Raw genomic sequence first — 15,042 nt, 5'->3', positions numbered from 1 at the left:
CAGAATGAAGATGTCCACATCATAATCCATTGGCATTTGGAAAGGTACCCTGGGACATCCCTAAGTAACACCACTTAGTTTCATCAACTCATTTCAAAGCCTCAGCTCTGATTACAGTTGATGAACCAAAACAAGCGGTGAGGTACCTCCCACCCCTCTCCTGCAGCAAAAATCATTACAAATTTGTAATACCCCAACGCTGCTGAAAAGAAGCAAGTCTTGTTGCCAGAAGTCTGCCTATGTTCCTTGATGTCACCAAATCCATAAACATCATCTATAATGAGTGGAAGAACAATGCTATATTACCTCTATTACAACAGGGCGACAGAGCAGAACAGCCTCTGTCAATATACTGTGTTTTTGTGGGTCACGGAAAGGTTTTATTTCTCTCTTAGAGCCTTGAATCCCTGTTTTAAGACAACCAAGGGACACACAAGGCAGCTTTAGAGCTGCTCCTTTTACTTCTCACCCGATCTATATTTTGAGATGGCTTCTCAGGAGAAGGGCAAACATAATAAGCCAGCTACTGTACTTTTTATAACTCTCAGTCAGGTCTTTGATTTGGGCCAGCAAGGAAGCTTATTAGATCTGATAAAGCAACTAAGCATCTCTGAAAAACGCTATTAAAAGAACATGAAACAAATGAAAAGCTGGGACAGACTTAATGGTAAATACATGGCCTGGCAGTTCAGCACGGCTACATCCTGTTTGCCATTATTATTTAATACTGGCATCGATTCGTTGAAGGATGAGACAGACCAGGCAATTCTCTGGAGCATTTACTTGAATACCATTTCACTTTGAGATTAAGCAAGCCCACAAGCTTGGATCATACTGTCTTGTTGGGAAATTTTAATTAATTGATTTAATGTCGGGGACTACTGTGGTCAAGCAGTAAACAACACCTCTTTGATCATCTACGTGGACAAACCAAGTCCCTGCTAACTACCAAGCAGTGCTCAACTAGAACCAGTTAGAACCAGTGCAGCATTAACCTGCTCCTCTGGAATAACAAGCATACAGCCACTATCCCACATGCTGGTAGTAGAAACCATTCGTATGGGAACTGTTGTCATGGCTCAGGCTCTTTGGTCTTTATATTAATTTTTCTGGGAGCCCACGGAGGCCTAGAACAATTTACACCAGCTCTCCATTTCCTAACAGTGACACATGGATATGAAGGGAAGTCTGAGGAGTAATTATTTCCACCACCATCACGTTAGCTGCTCCGCTTTAACGGCGGAACAAGGCTAGTGACACAGACAGGGAGGCTAAACGCAGCAACTACCTCCATCAGGTACGCTGCAACCAAGCTAGCAAAACTCAATGCGAGACTATATAGAAAGGGAAGATGATTTTTATTTTTAAGACCAATTTCACCCACTCATTCCTTCATGCTCATTCTTGCATGTTCACATTCTCACCAGCACCAAGACACGTGTGTCTAAGTGGTCCGGTGAGGACTGCCTACAGTGACACAGAGGACAAGTCCTCATCGTGCCTGTGAGATTCATCCCGAATGGTGAAGACACCATATGGTATTTACAGTCTTTATACTCTCTCTCAATACAGGCAGCTCTGGGTCTGCTTGAGTTGCGTCACACTGTGGTTGCTCCACATCTGCATTGTGTTCTTATCTGAGGTATGGCCTCGCTGCCACCAGCATTCATTCCTTCTGCTATTACATTCTTCTCTGCTCTCCTCTTGCTCTTCTCAGCCTCCTGAATTGCAGCATATACACCATTCTTTGCCATGATGATTTCCACACAGAACCATCTGTCTTCCAAAGTTCTCTGCAAGCACTGATCAGTCCCCACAGACACCTAGGTATTTAATTCCTGTTTGATATACAGTGCAAACAAAAGGCTGATTTGGCCAGCAGTTTATTCCCAAGTTGTCACTGGCAAGGAAGGTCACTTTACGCAGACCAAATAAATTGTCTTACAAACAGCCTACTGATCACTGGCTGGAAATCTGTGGCTACATGCATCAATTCCCAACCTCTATCTGTCTTTACAACTAAGCATTACTCTTTCTACCACCACCTAAATCTCTTCCTCAGAGGCAATTGCCAGGAGTTTGGAAGCAGGGTCATGGCAAAACAAAAAAACCTGAATGACAGAAAGAGGAAGATGGAATACCTTTGAGTAGGGGAAGCTTCCTTCCCTGTTTTCGAGGTGTGCAGCACTTTGTATGTACCTTGTACCCGCAGCACTGTTAAAGGAGCTGCAGGAGAGTGCAGCTGAATAGCTTGCAGCACGGCTTTCTCTCCCTGAGACTGAGCAGCTGTCCTGGAATTGGATGTGGGGCAAAGCTGCAAGGGAACAAGAGGGAGGACAGAAAGCATCTACTCCCCATTTTCTACAGGTTCTAACGAGCGTTTGTATTTTCGTTTTATATGAGCAGATGTGAAACCCAGCCCGTCTGTCTTTAGGAGAATTCAGCTCTCTCTCAAGAAGCAAACCAACAATTTCTCTTCTCAACAGCCATTTTTATTGCTTTTGACAATACACCATTGGAGGGAAAAAGAAGTAATTTTCTGCTATTCTTTAGCTTCTTTCTTTATTAGAGTAAGTAAATTCCCTGGGACTATTGATAAAAGGTAAATGCTTAACTTTGCATCCAAGCTGACAATGCAAGTAAAAGGAGTTGGAAATTCCCCAAAGCCGGCTACTCATGTAAGAATAGCACCACAAAACTGCCCAAGTAACCACTTTGTGGAGTAATTAACTAACATTTGCATGGAGAACAAGTTCTTACAGCCACTGCTAACAAGATTGAAAGTCTGTGTCTCAAGATGACATAGCAGCGGCTCAGGCTTGAAAGTGTCAGCAACATTTAGTTCAAGCCAACAATAATCAACAAAAATCTTTCCACTCATTCCAAGGGGCTTTGGCTAAGGGCCCTCACACACACACATGTGCACGCACACACACACACACAAATCTTTCAAAACAGCCAGAAAGGGTATCCTGAATGCCTTCAACTCCCAGCTTCTGCCACCGTTCAGCCTTCATCTACAAAATAAATATACACGGGTTTAACAATGAAGAATATTTACTTTCCTTCATTTGATATATTCTGTAAAGTGCTATGTTTCTAAATTATACCGAGTTAAAACGATATATTGCTCTCGTATTTTAAATACAATAAATATAGAATGAGCTGTGTGCAACTTCACTTGCAAGTTTTATTCTTTTTTTAGCAGATATACTAAATTTAGTAATCAAAATAGCCTCCAATAGTACTCCATGAAAAACTAGTAAGAAGTTATAAATAAAATCACATCCTTCAAAGATTTCCTACGCACTTCTTCTGTCCACATTGCATGGATAAGTGTAGTGTTACTGCGAGCATATGGAGAGAAGAAAAATAAGAAAGCTGAAAATTACCTAACAATAAAAAACAAACCCATACAAGTTAATGCTACATATCCTCCCATAAACAGTCTGTTTTCTACATTTAATCTTGGTGCATACAACCGAGTTCTTCTATTTTTTTCCCCATTAAAAAGCTCTTCCAGGAAGAACATCTTGCAAGATATGGGTCGATTCACCTTCATCTTGCTCCTTTTTACTGCAAAGTGGAAAAGATTCTTGAACAAACTGCCTACACATTGGACACTGCTGAAAATACTTAATGCAGCCATCACACAAGCACGCGTGCCTGCAGGGTAGGAGTACCCAGTTCACTGTGCCATTTTGGCAAACAACGCAGTCTTTACTGTTTTCTTCATGCAGTTCTGGTTCATCTTCAGCCAGTCCGGCCTTTTCTAGCAGGCTTCTGTCGGTGCTTCTCTCGCCAGGGGATGTATCACTTGAAGACGGTGCAGTACTATTTGCAGACATGAAGAGTTGCTAAAATACACATATACACAAACATTTAGAAGTCAATGAACTCTCCCCCGATACCTGAACACACACATGCGATGCAAGTTCCACTGGGTCAGACTCACTGGTTCCCACTGGGTCAAACAGTCCCAGATTCACTCTTCACGTGAGTCCTACAGTTGCCTGGCCTTCAGTTAAATGTATTTCAGAAGCATAAAATTACATAGAACACTGGGAAAATACTAGGAATAAGACATCAAATCTTAGCTGAATTAAATCAATGTACATGCATGAACTTTAACAGAACTGCCCAGGTTTTGAGCAGCTCAGGTTTCTGTTTCTGGTCTATCATTCTCTACACCTAGAGGGATGCTTCTATCCATTCCTACCAAAAATATATCCACCAAGTCAAATCTACTTCACTCTTGCTCTTGCTCATATTATAGTCCCATACTCCTTTTTGTCTTATTTTATGTGAAGCACAAATTCTTCTGGGCATGATCTCTTAATAAAGCCAGTAAACTACCACGCAGCCAAAGATGCCCATAGAGAGCACACTACATAACTACACAAAACGCAGCTGCACAGTTATTTCTGTTCAGTTTAAGCAGTGTTTTTACAATGGTAACCATATATGAAAAGAAAGCTTAATAGGCTCAAGTGGGAAGTTTACCTGAATCAACTATGTCAGCAAAAAACATCCAGGACAAACATTTCTTTGGACAAATCTATTTCTGAATGAACGCTAACTGAGTCAATAGAATTAATCTGCCCCAATTTCTAGCTTATCAATATCATATATTATTATTTTTATTATCACAGTAATATAGAACAGAATGACATCATCAACTGCCTGACAGACACAGGACAAAGACGGTCCCACAACATGCATAAATAAGGGAAACTGGAACGGAATAATGAGAACATTGGTTTAACTTATAATGGTATGTGCTAGGCAGATTTCTAACCTTTGTGCATGTATTGCGGTAAAAAGAAATTTTAAAAAAAGTTTCTTCTGAGGCTTTCCCATTTGAAGGGCAGTATAGGAAAAAGTGCTGGTTTGAGAGACTAACAAGGAGGTAACAAATGTTCTGCAGAGAGGAAGCATTTGACAGCTAGTTAATGTCTTACTACTGCTTTAATAAGTGGACAGGACCTAGGCCTCTAGACTAGAATCAAGTAATTTCTCCAGGAAATCTTGAATATTTTCATATAAAATACTTCTGTACAGTAACTTTGGCTGGAACTACTTAACTGATAAAGTAATTTTAACTGTTACCCAGTTCTTTGCATGACAATAGAAGTCTTACACTAATTTCGGCTCCTGAAAGCCTACACAAACTAAACTTAACACTGTCGCCCAAATGAAACAAGACTCAGTATGTGGCTTACCTTCAGATCATGGTATTGACCTTGAGCTAGAAGTAGATACTGATATAATATTCTGCAGGAAAGTCTGTAGCTCTCGTCAGGAATGTGAATTACAGCCACCATTGAAATCTACCAAAAAGAAAGCCATGTTTAATAACTTTCCTTTTCATTATATGATTCATACACAACAGCTTGCTTGAAAGATTGCACGGTTTGTTACAACCTCTGACTTGCTTGTTTCCTTAGACAATTAGGACTTCAACAATGCTGACTTCAAGCACAGATCAAAAAAATATGCTGGACAAGGTAAAACCAGGATGTGGCACAAGATAGTACTTTGTGGCGCTTCAGCTTTCTGCCCTGGTTCTCCATGGAGCCCTTCTATGGCCAGTTTACAGCGGAGACCTGCTCCGACTGCTGTTGCCTAATGGAATTAGGCCCTAAACAGAAAAGACACCTAAGCACATGCACTTCCTCCTGAAGGTAAGTGCTTATGCAGCTGAGGTAGGGCTTTCTTACACAGTCACGGATGTGCCTCGGAGAGGCTACCTGCATAACAATTTCAACCAGAAGTAGCAGCTCCTACGCCCCTCTTTCCACTCTGCTAACTCATGATGAGCTCCTCCTAGATGGGAGAGAAGCTGACAAACTGCGAGGAGTTTCCTACAGCAACCGAGCCCCAAGCGAGCGCAGGCACTTAAGTCCCATACAACTTCTGCAGCCGCATCCCGGGCTGTCTTCAACACAAGAAATGACGCTGTCAGCTAAAGTCTGAGTGCAGAATTACAGGGGAATATGGAAAAGGCAAAGTCTTCTCTACTTTTTCCCACTTCCCTCGCAAACACACGGACCGCAGTTTTTTAGACTCCGAAAAGCATTTAGAAGTGTCGCTGGTTGGCTTGTAAACCGAACAGGCAAAAGACAAATTTCACTGGAAAGGACTATGAAAGGACCTCATGTGCTGACTTTAGAGTCATTTTTCTGAAAATAAAAGCACTCTAAGCTTGCATGCTCTGCCTAATACCCCTCACCCTGCCCAAATTACATAATAGCCTCTAAAAAGCAGGAAAAAAAGAAAGTGAAATTCAATATTATTGTAGTTTCCAGATGCTGTCAAAAGAGAAATGAAATATAGAAGAAAGCTGGTTTGTTTAAAAAAAAATGTTTAAAGGCAGATCAGACTTGCACTTCAAAATCCACACATGGCTAATTACACGCAGAGTTTAAATATGTATGTACCTATACATATGTATTTATACTAACTGAATTTACTATTCTTTAGCAATAAGGTCTTTTTTTCTAAATCACAATGCCTCAAAAACGAAAACACCAAACAAAAAACCCCACACCACTATTAGCTTTGTTTTGGAACCTGAAAGCCATTAAATCTCCATTAAAAGGACAGATTTTTTGTTTTGATAATGAGTTTAAAAGTTAATGGTTCTCAGTGTATTTGTATTACGTCATCCCACCATAACGTAAGTGCTTTCTCAATGACGATGCATGTCCTCAATTCATAGTTTGTTCAGACACCTCGGCAACTTTTTAACCGTGAGTGGGACCAGCTCCTAACGCAAGCATCTCAATCTTCAAGCTATTGTCTCCTCTGTTATACTGTCCTGTAGTATAGAAACATATACAGTGATACTATGATCTAGTAGAAATGCTATGCTGTTTGATTATAGAACCACTTCCCCTTGAGGGCCAGGTATTTTCTCTCTTTCTAAATACTTGTACACCATAATGAAGTTACTTCTCAATCTCCTGTTTTATACCCAGGCCTGAGATCTAAGCCTTTTTCCACTTTAGCCCTGCCAGTCTTCAAATAATTTCTGTGACTCTTTTATACGGTCATGCTAATTTTCTGGAGCTAGAGGAAAATTATGGCACAAACCCAAATAGGTATGATCTGGCCACAAATACAGTCGGGATGAAAATTAGACCCCCCAGAAAAGAGATACTGGAACACCATCCATAGCGATAGATGCTCACACAGACAAAAAAAAAAAAAAAAAATTCAAGATGGAGCTTAATGCACTGATGTGAGAATAATGCAGTAATACCATACAGGCACAGTGGCAAAGATCCCTTTCCACACTATATTTATATTTTACAAGTTTGTTTCAAGAACAACAGATGCAATTCTGACATTTGTCTGGCAACGGGTTCAGGTGGAGTTACTCCTTCGACCATATTAACAGATTTTAGTTGTGTTCCTTTTCTCCAAAGGAAAAATCCCCCACTCTCCTTCCATCCCTTTCTTCTATGTTAAGGAATAAAAGAGAGGTGTTACAAATTCATGTCCATGCTAATGTCAAACACATTCAAATATGAAATTTACAGTCTCTTTGTATTAAACTAATCTGAGCTCTAAACACATATAGATGTACTAACCTGGGAAATAGCTGGAGGGGGTGGGGGACGAAATCTCAAGTGGGTACAGGAGGGAGGAAGGCAGTCCTAACGTCAAGTGACAAGAAGCCAAGGACAGGCATCACTTGGACAGAGAATAGATTTCTTAGGCACCGGTGTGATCACAAACAATTTCCAAATGAATGTACGGAAAAGTGTTCAGTGGATTTAGGCAGTTCGCTTCCGAGTTCATTTGTATTATTGTTCAAGCAGTTAGTGCTATCAGATTATCAACGAAGTGAAAAGACGGGAGATAAAAGTCTGTCCCAAATCGTTCCAAAAAGAACGTCAATTTAGAGTTTAGAAGGGACATTGAACTGCATGTGACAAGGCCGAAGCTGCTTTAACTGTAAGAGATTAGGAGGAGACCTTTTGGGGAGTTGAGTATCTCATATCAGTCTACCGCAAGACCTTCACACCTTCCTATAAATGACCTGGAGCTGGCTACTGTGAGACATAATGTACTGCATTACATAGAGTTGGGCCTGTTGCAGAAAGGTAATGTCTATGTTCGTAACAGTCAAGTCAGCAATCAGCTCAAATATCTGTGCCAGACACTAAAGAAAAAATCCTCCTACCTTGCCAACAGCAATCCAAAAGACCGTACCAGTGCAAGAACTCCACCATAGGTTTATGTGATCAGAAAAATCAGAGTAATAGCTTACTAGCCTACCACAACCCTAGTTCATCTGACCACAGGGCTTACTACAGAGACCTTTGCAGATATGAGCTTTGTGAAAATCATCTTTTGAATGGCACACATTATTTTCATAATATAACAATTATCCTTGCTTTCCTACCATGCTCCCCTGGAGTCATCAGTGATAAAGTTAGGGACCAAATTCTGGGGGACAGGGAAAGGAAGCCGTTTTATTCAAGCCTGTCTCCTGAAACATTCAAACCTTAAATACAGTGACCCTAAAATATATTCTTATGTTACTTACAATATCATATATTTCTCTATCTTCTTCATCAGCTAACGTCAACAACGCTATCAACGGATAGCGAGATCTAGGCACTGGGCCAAAATCGACAACTTGAGCATCTTCTGGTAACTGACAATATTTTTCTTCCTTGTCATTTTTTTTAATGCTTTATATGTGTCAAGGAAAACAATCAGCATCGCTGCAATTGTAGACAAATGTGACGTTTGCATAAAGAATATTTTTCATCATATTTGTTCATAAATATATTGTGCCAAGAACTGCCAAGTGTTCACAAGTCTCAACACTCCCTGTGCCAACAAATTAGCATATTTTGTCAAAACAATTTAAAAAAAGGATACAAGTACTGCTGTCGATAGAGGTATTCGCTGTACAGAGCATCCTCTAATGCCTGAGGAGTCTTTATTCTGAAGCAGTAGACATGTTTCTGCAACGCTTCATGGAGTTTTTGAACACTGCAGCCCCAGTAGCATGTAAGAATGCAGTCTTCCAGACAATCAGGTGTCAGTGTTATACCCTCTTATAGAAAGAAGATAAGGATTTCATTAACTCACCAATGTGAAGGAGTTCTGGAACTGCTAAGTGTAGGTTCTTAAAGGACAACAGGCAGAAAACAACTTCAGTGTCCCAGATTTTTATCATTACAATCTAATCTTCTAAGAATTTAGACTAGGTTTAGTGCTTATGAAAGTCCATGGAGATGAGGAAGTGGTGTGAGGAGATAAAATGGCTGATTAAGCTAACAAAAGTAGCATGTGCATTTTATGAAGGGTAAATTTTAACTTCTGGCAACATTTTACACACTCACTGACAGACCCAAGAGCACAACCCGTAGCTCAAAGTCCATTCCCTCTCTAGATAATGGTATTAATTGGATCACTGGCCCACAACACCTTCTCTGGTCTCCAAGAATAAAGCCCTCTTGATCACACAGAGGGAGAATAAAAAGAGGATCTATGCACTCCATTTCTTTTTTAAAATCAAGCACCCACACATTAACTTATAAACACTTACTGCACAAACAGGAGCAGAGCTCTTGAAAAGTCCCACCAAATTCAAGTGCTCAAATCTCCTGAAAAATCCAAGTTACCTGAAGACTAACTTGTTGGGTTTGTTGGGCGGGGAGGGGGTTTATGTTGGGGAAGGGGTAAAACTGCCGCAGCCCGTTTCTTATTCATAGGAAGGCTCCACACCGGTCTTGGTGGAAGATGCTCAGCCTTGCTTACTACTCCCCAGTGATGCAGAAGGGCATGAATTTCACTTCCCGTGTGGGTGATTTCAAGGATGTTAGGAACTACTTGAGCTCTGATCCAAATAGATATTTAAATTCAGATAGAAAGAGAGGGAGATTTTTATTTATTCATTTATTTCTTAAAAGTAGTGCAGTTCCAAACACTGCTGGAGATCTAGACTTAGATTTAAGTGGGCGGCATATATTCCATAATGAATTCTATAGAATTCTACAATTCTGTAAAGTCTACAAAAATGCCCGCAGTAGCTGGTAATCTGCAAATATTTTTGTTATTTAAAAATCTGTCATAGCAGGAACTATTTCATTAATAAGAATTAAACTGTACTTAAATATCCAAACGTTTCACTTTTAAAAGCACCACATTTATAAGCTGTGTAAAAATTATTTCTATTGTAATGATGGGAGGAAGCATGTTTCTGAGGAATTTTGACAAAGGAAAAGGGTGAGAGCAAGAAAACGCAGTGCTAAGTTCAGGAACCCAAACTGACAAAAATCAAGCACATCAGAAATCCACTGACTCGTTACTGAAGCTGTAGCAGGATGAGGGATTTCTAACCCAAAAGGATTCTTCACTTGTCTCATCCGCTTTTTCAAAACTCTTGTGCTGGATTCTGTTTCTTCTGAGTTTCTCAGAATAACAGGAACACCCAACCCAAACCTATGAGACATGAGACAAGAAGAAGAAGTGGGTTCAGTGTTAGTGTTGACACATTTGAATTTTTCTTCAGCTCTAAATAGCAAGCAGCAAAACAAATAGAGCTAGCTTGGCTTTGCAGAGTATCTGCTAGGATGCATGCATAACATAGCCTGCGAATCTGACTCCAGCTTTTTGTGGCAGAAGGTAGGAGTCTTCACAGCGATACAGAAAATTTATAAACGGGGAATACTTTACTCCTGCAACGTTTCCAGAAAGAGAATAAAATTAACGAGAATGGTCAGTGCCCTCTAGCGGTAACTGGTTAGCCAGAGCTTTCTCCCAATTGACATTCTGCACATCCCGTCACAGGACCAAAAAAAAAAAATCACTGCTTGCAAAGATGGAACAGTCTTAATGGACTGGGTGCTCAAAAGGAAGACCTTAGAGTAAATCATTCAGCCCTAAGATATTTCTAGCTGTAACTACAGCCAGCAACATGTTTTTATGGGAGAATAAGATCCCAATTTCCCCTGTAAACCTCAATTACAATAATATGCTGATATTAAATCAGGGGCTGTAAAGCCTCTGCTTTGAGCAAGAAACCAAGTGCAAAATAGTCAGGAGACTGAATCAAAGCTGAGACTCTAAGACCCTTTCACAGCCTAAACTAGCACACCAGCCCAAGTGATACTCTGACCCTAAAAGGATAATGAAGCGAAGGTTTAAAAGTTTAAACACTCTATGAATCAAAATAAAAATCAAAGAAAGTGAGGAAGAATATTTTGGGATGATTTCTGACATCAATTAAAAACCCCAAGATTTTCACATTGCCTGGGGCTTTTAAAAGAACCGCTACAGATGATCAGGATCTACAAAACAAGCTCCACAACAGACTTCCTTTTACACTTGGCTAAAAATAATTCACTTCTTAAGGTGATAGCAATAATTTTCAATAACCAAAAGCTGATTAGAGAAACTGTCCCAGATACGCAACCAGAAGACTACTTCGGAGACTGAAGAGATTTTCTTAACTGCATTAATCCAGACCTGTCTCATTAGTAGGGCAACAGGGAGAGGCTGTGGGACTCTTTTAGAAAACAGTTATTAATTAGCTCAGGCTGTACTTCCCTGAATTTGTGCTTCTCTCACTTCCACCTATACTGTTGAAGTGATGGCCTGTTTAATGGCTTTGAATTTTGGTTCATGCAGTCATCAGCATATTGGGTGCTGGAAAACTCTGAATGGCACGAAGCATCGGCTCTTCCCTGCATCAATTGTTTCCATTTAGTATACTGAAATAGCAGCTGTTACAGTAAGATGGGTCTCATATCAGTAACTCAAGCTGAAAAGGGCACTACCAACTTCAATGTAATCAATTTGAGAATTGTTAAGGTAATTTCGTGTACAATACAGCTCTGAGCCAAACAGACAATTTTGTGGCTTAGCTGCTACTTTTTCCTGGGTTTAAAATCTTTTCCAACTCCTGTGTGTCAAACGAAGAAGAAAAGCAGAGCTGTAACTGACACTGGGCTCCTTTCTATTGATTCATGTTGGGAGGGGTGCCCTTTGTAAGAGTAACAGGGAAAAACATCAGTCAAAAGTGATTTTCAGGTTGAGGAAACGACTTCAGAAAAAAATTCTCAAAGCCATTCGCAATAGCAATAACCTGTTCCTGGCAGTCTAACAAATATTTGCCTTTACCATTTAATGTCTTGCGTGCCTGAGTGTCACAGATACACCAAAGAGGAAAGAGATAGAACTGGCAGAAAATACTCTATGCTCATTACTCCATCTTTGATAAATTTCTTTGGTTTGCTAGACTTTGATGGAAACATTTCCATTTCTTCGATGATACAATACAGGGCGCTCAGCCATACTTAGTTTGTGCGCATGGAGGGTCAAGCCTCTCTCCGATGCAAGTAAAAACAGCCACGCTGGGGCTTCACTGGGGCTGTAATGAAACACACCAGTTAAACATCTTACTCACAAAGAAACCAGGTGCAGCAGCTGTTTCACTTACTCAATATCCAAAACTCAATGGAGCTAATCTCTCCAGCCACACATAAAGATGCCTCCTGTTTTATACCATCTGGCTGATTCCAAAGTAAAAACCCTGTTCTTTGGAAACTTTCTTCGCTGGTCGAAAGCAACAGGATAATCACCATGAAAAGCAGCCATAGAAAAAAAGCCTCTAGTACAGTTTTAGCAGCAGCTGAAGGCAGAAAGGCCTTTCTGTTCAACAATAAGGTACAGTGCTTCTGTAAATTTTAAGGTAGTATTCAGTGTATGAAGGATGAATAAAGATGCAGTTTTTATTTTACGATCTAACACTCTATCAGCCCAGATCATTAGCTGGTATAGGGGAAAATTGATTTCTTCAGAGGAATGCTAGTTTAGAAAAGGCTGGAGTTTCCAATGGTTTTGTCCATGAGTTAATTTCTCCAAAAAGCAGTCCGGACCTCAAACAGGTGCTGAGCCTACAGCTCCTTCTAATACGAGCATTCATCTCCACCTCAAAAGACGACACACAGGACCGTATTCAGCTAATCTAAATTCCACTTCCTTCCTATGCCCAGAGCATCTATTGTGCAGTAACCTACTTAGACTCTGAGCAGAGCCACAGGTATCCAGGGCTGGCCATAAAAACAGACGCTCATCAAATCAGTGCATGATTTTGCAAATGAAAACATTAACATTCCTAAGCAGTTGGTGTTTTTCAGGCTGACTGACACCATCATGAACACATCCATAAAACAAGCTTGATGCCGAAAATGATGGGGAAAACAAAACGTCATTACAGCAATATATCAAGTATTATGTACTCATATGACACCATATGCATTTATAGTACTCTGTGTAGCAAATAAAGGATCAAGTTGTTTTCATGAGTAAGTTCAAGAGCACTTAAACTGTAACTGCAGCTGCAGACACACTGAAGTTGCTTGGAGGCTCTTGGTCATATGGCCATGGTACAGCAGAGTTCAAACATCTCTGAGCAGCTGGCCACACACTCATGTACTTGTATGTGCTGAGCTCCCGGCTACTGCTTCTACTTGACTAACAGTTCCTTAACAAACTAGTTTGAAGACAAATTGTATATATTGACATAAACTGCAATAATATCTAGTGCAGATGCACCTAGAATCTCTGATCTTGAAATAAAAATGTATCTGGACAGTCCTCTGCACACCCTGTAGCCCCAAAATTATCAATGGACACATGTGGAAACGTAAGGGTCTTCCGCACACCTATTTCAGACATTTTACAGCAGGGGACTGCAAAGCATTTATTATAAGCAGATAAATAATGATTAAATTGATAAAGGATCACTGGTTTGGGATATACATGCAGGAAATTTATTTGAATCACGATTCAGTATCATTTTTTTGTAAAGATAATATTTTTAAAGAACTGATGAAGCGAAAAAGGAAAAGTGGAGAGAAGTGGATGCCAATATAATACTGTCAGTGTGCAGTGGGACAGAGAGAATTATGAAAAGGATTTCTACCACCTCCCTCTCCAAGTAAATACTGAGGTGGAGCTTCATCCAGCAGAAAGACCAGTCTTGCCTTCACTACCACCTGCCCAGCACTAGGGGAGGCAATGCAAAACAAGGACAAAAACTTTCCACAAAGCATATCTTAAAGATCAAAAGATAGCTTCATTCACACCAAAAGCAATAGATGGCATATGTTTGAGCCAGTGGCAGCTAACAAAGTGATGTAAAGCACTAAAGAAGTCAGGCAGAGTATTTATAAGCTGCCAAGAGAACAAACAGCTACAGCTAAAACATCTGTAATTCAAAGAGAGAGAAAGGAAGGAAAACACTGAAGCACAGCACTACAGGTATTAATGTTAAGCCAATGGGAGGACATGCAATAACTCTATTTTATTCTCTCCAGAGTTATGGTGCACCCACAATTCCTACATAAAATATTGTGATTGCTAATCAATGCTCTCCACTTGGCAAGTATCAGTATTTACATTTACAGACACTCCTGAGTTGGCAAGAAAACAAACAGAGCAGTGCTACGGACAGACATTCAGGGACCTGTTTCTGAAAAAGGTGACAGTGACATCTTTGCTGAACCCTCTCAAACACAAGTAGGAGAGGGTCTTCCATTCATCACCCCTCCAGACACTTTAGCAGGTCAGCTGTTTAAGGCTTCTCCCCATCCCAGTCCCAGCACCCTGTTTGGTTCACCTGAAACACCCGCTTCTCTGAGCTTCAGCGGTGGAACAGACTGGTGCCCCATCAGCAGTCCTGGGTAGTCTCACCTCAGTAACAGCTTTACCTTAAAGCCTGGCAGATTTAGCTGCTACCCAGCCTTACGCCAGGCACCTTACTCAGTATTTCCTCATTTTATCTACCACCGAGATTTGAGATGTCCATCTCCAACAGTGCCAAACTTTCACCTTGGAGCAGCCCTCCCTGACCCCCACCCCCAACAGTGCCAAACTTTCACCTTGGAGCAGCCCTCCCTGACCCCCCCCCCCTCACTCAGGGTCAGGTCCTCTCCTGGCCACTCTGTTTTCTCCACAGCTTTCATCCTTCCCTTCAGCTGGAGCAGCCCCTTTTTCCCTAATCAGTGCTAG

General features: G+C 40.7%; 1 protein-coding gene across 1 annotated transcript; it reads right to left on the bottom strand.

Moving 5' to 3' along the window:
- Positions 1-3,039: 3,039 nt before the first annotated feature.
- CGRRF1 (cell growth regulator with ring finger domain 1) lies at positions 3,040-10,460 on the bottom strand. Its single transcript, XM_009576694.1, has 5 exons — positions 10,328-10,460; positions 8,899-9,076; positions 8,558-8,705; positions 5,223-5,330; positions 3,040-3,857 (listed from the first exon to the last, which is right to left on the bottom strand). The coding sequence occupies exons 1-5, from the start codon at positions 10,389-10,391 to the stop codon at positions 3,507-3,509; spliced, it is 849 nt and encodes a 282-aa protein (XP_009574989.1). The 5' UTR covers positions 10,392-10,460; the 3' UTR covers positions 3,040-3,506.
- Positions 10,461-15,042: the final 4,582 nt, after the last annotated feature.

The sequence above is a fragment of the Fulmarus glacialis genome, unplaced genomic scaffold, assembly GCF_000690835.1.
Source record: "Fulmarus glacialis isolate BGI_N327 unplaced genomic scaffold, ASM69083v1 scaffold21014, whole genome shotgun sequence".
In the NCBI taxonomy this organism is placed as follows: Eukaryota; Metazoa; Chordata; class Aves; order Procellariiformes; family Procellariidae; genus Fulmarus; species Fulmarus glacialis.
Note: the sequence above shows the minus strand (reverse complement) of the source record. Positions and strands in the feature narration are given on the sequence as shown.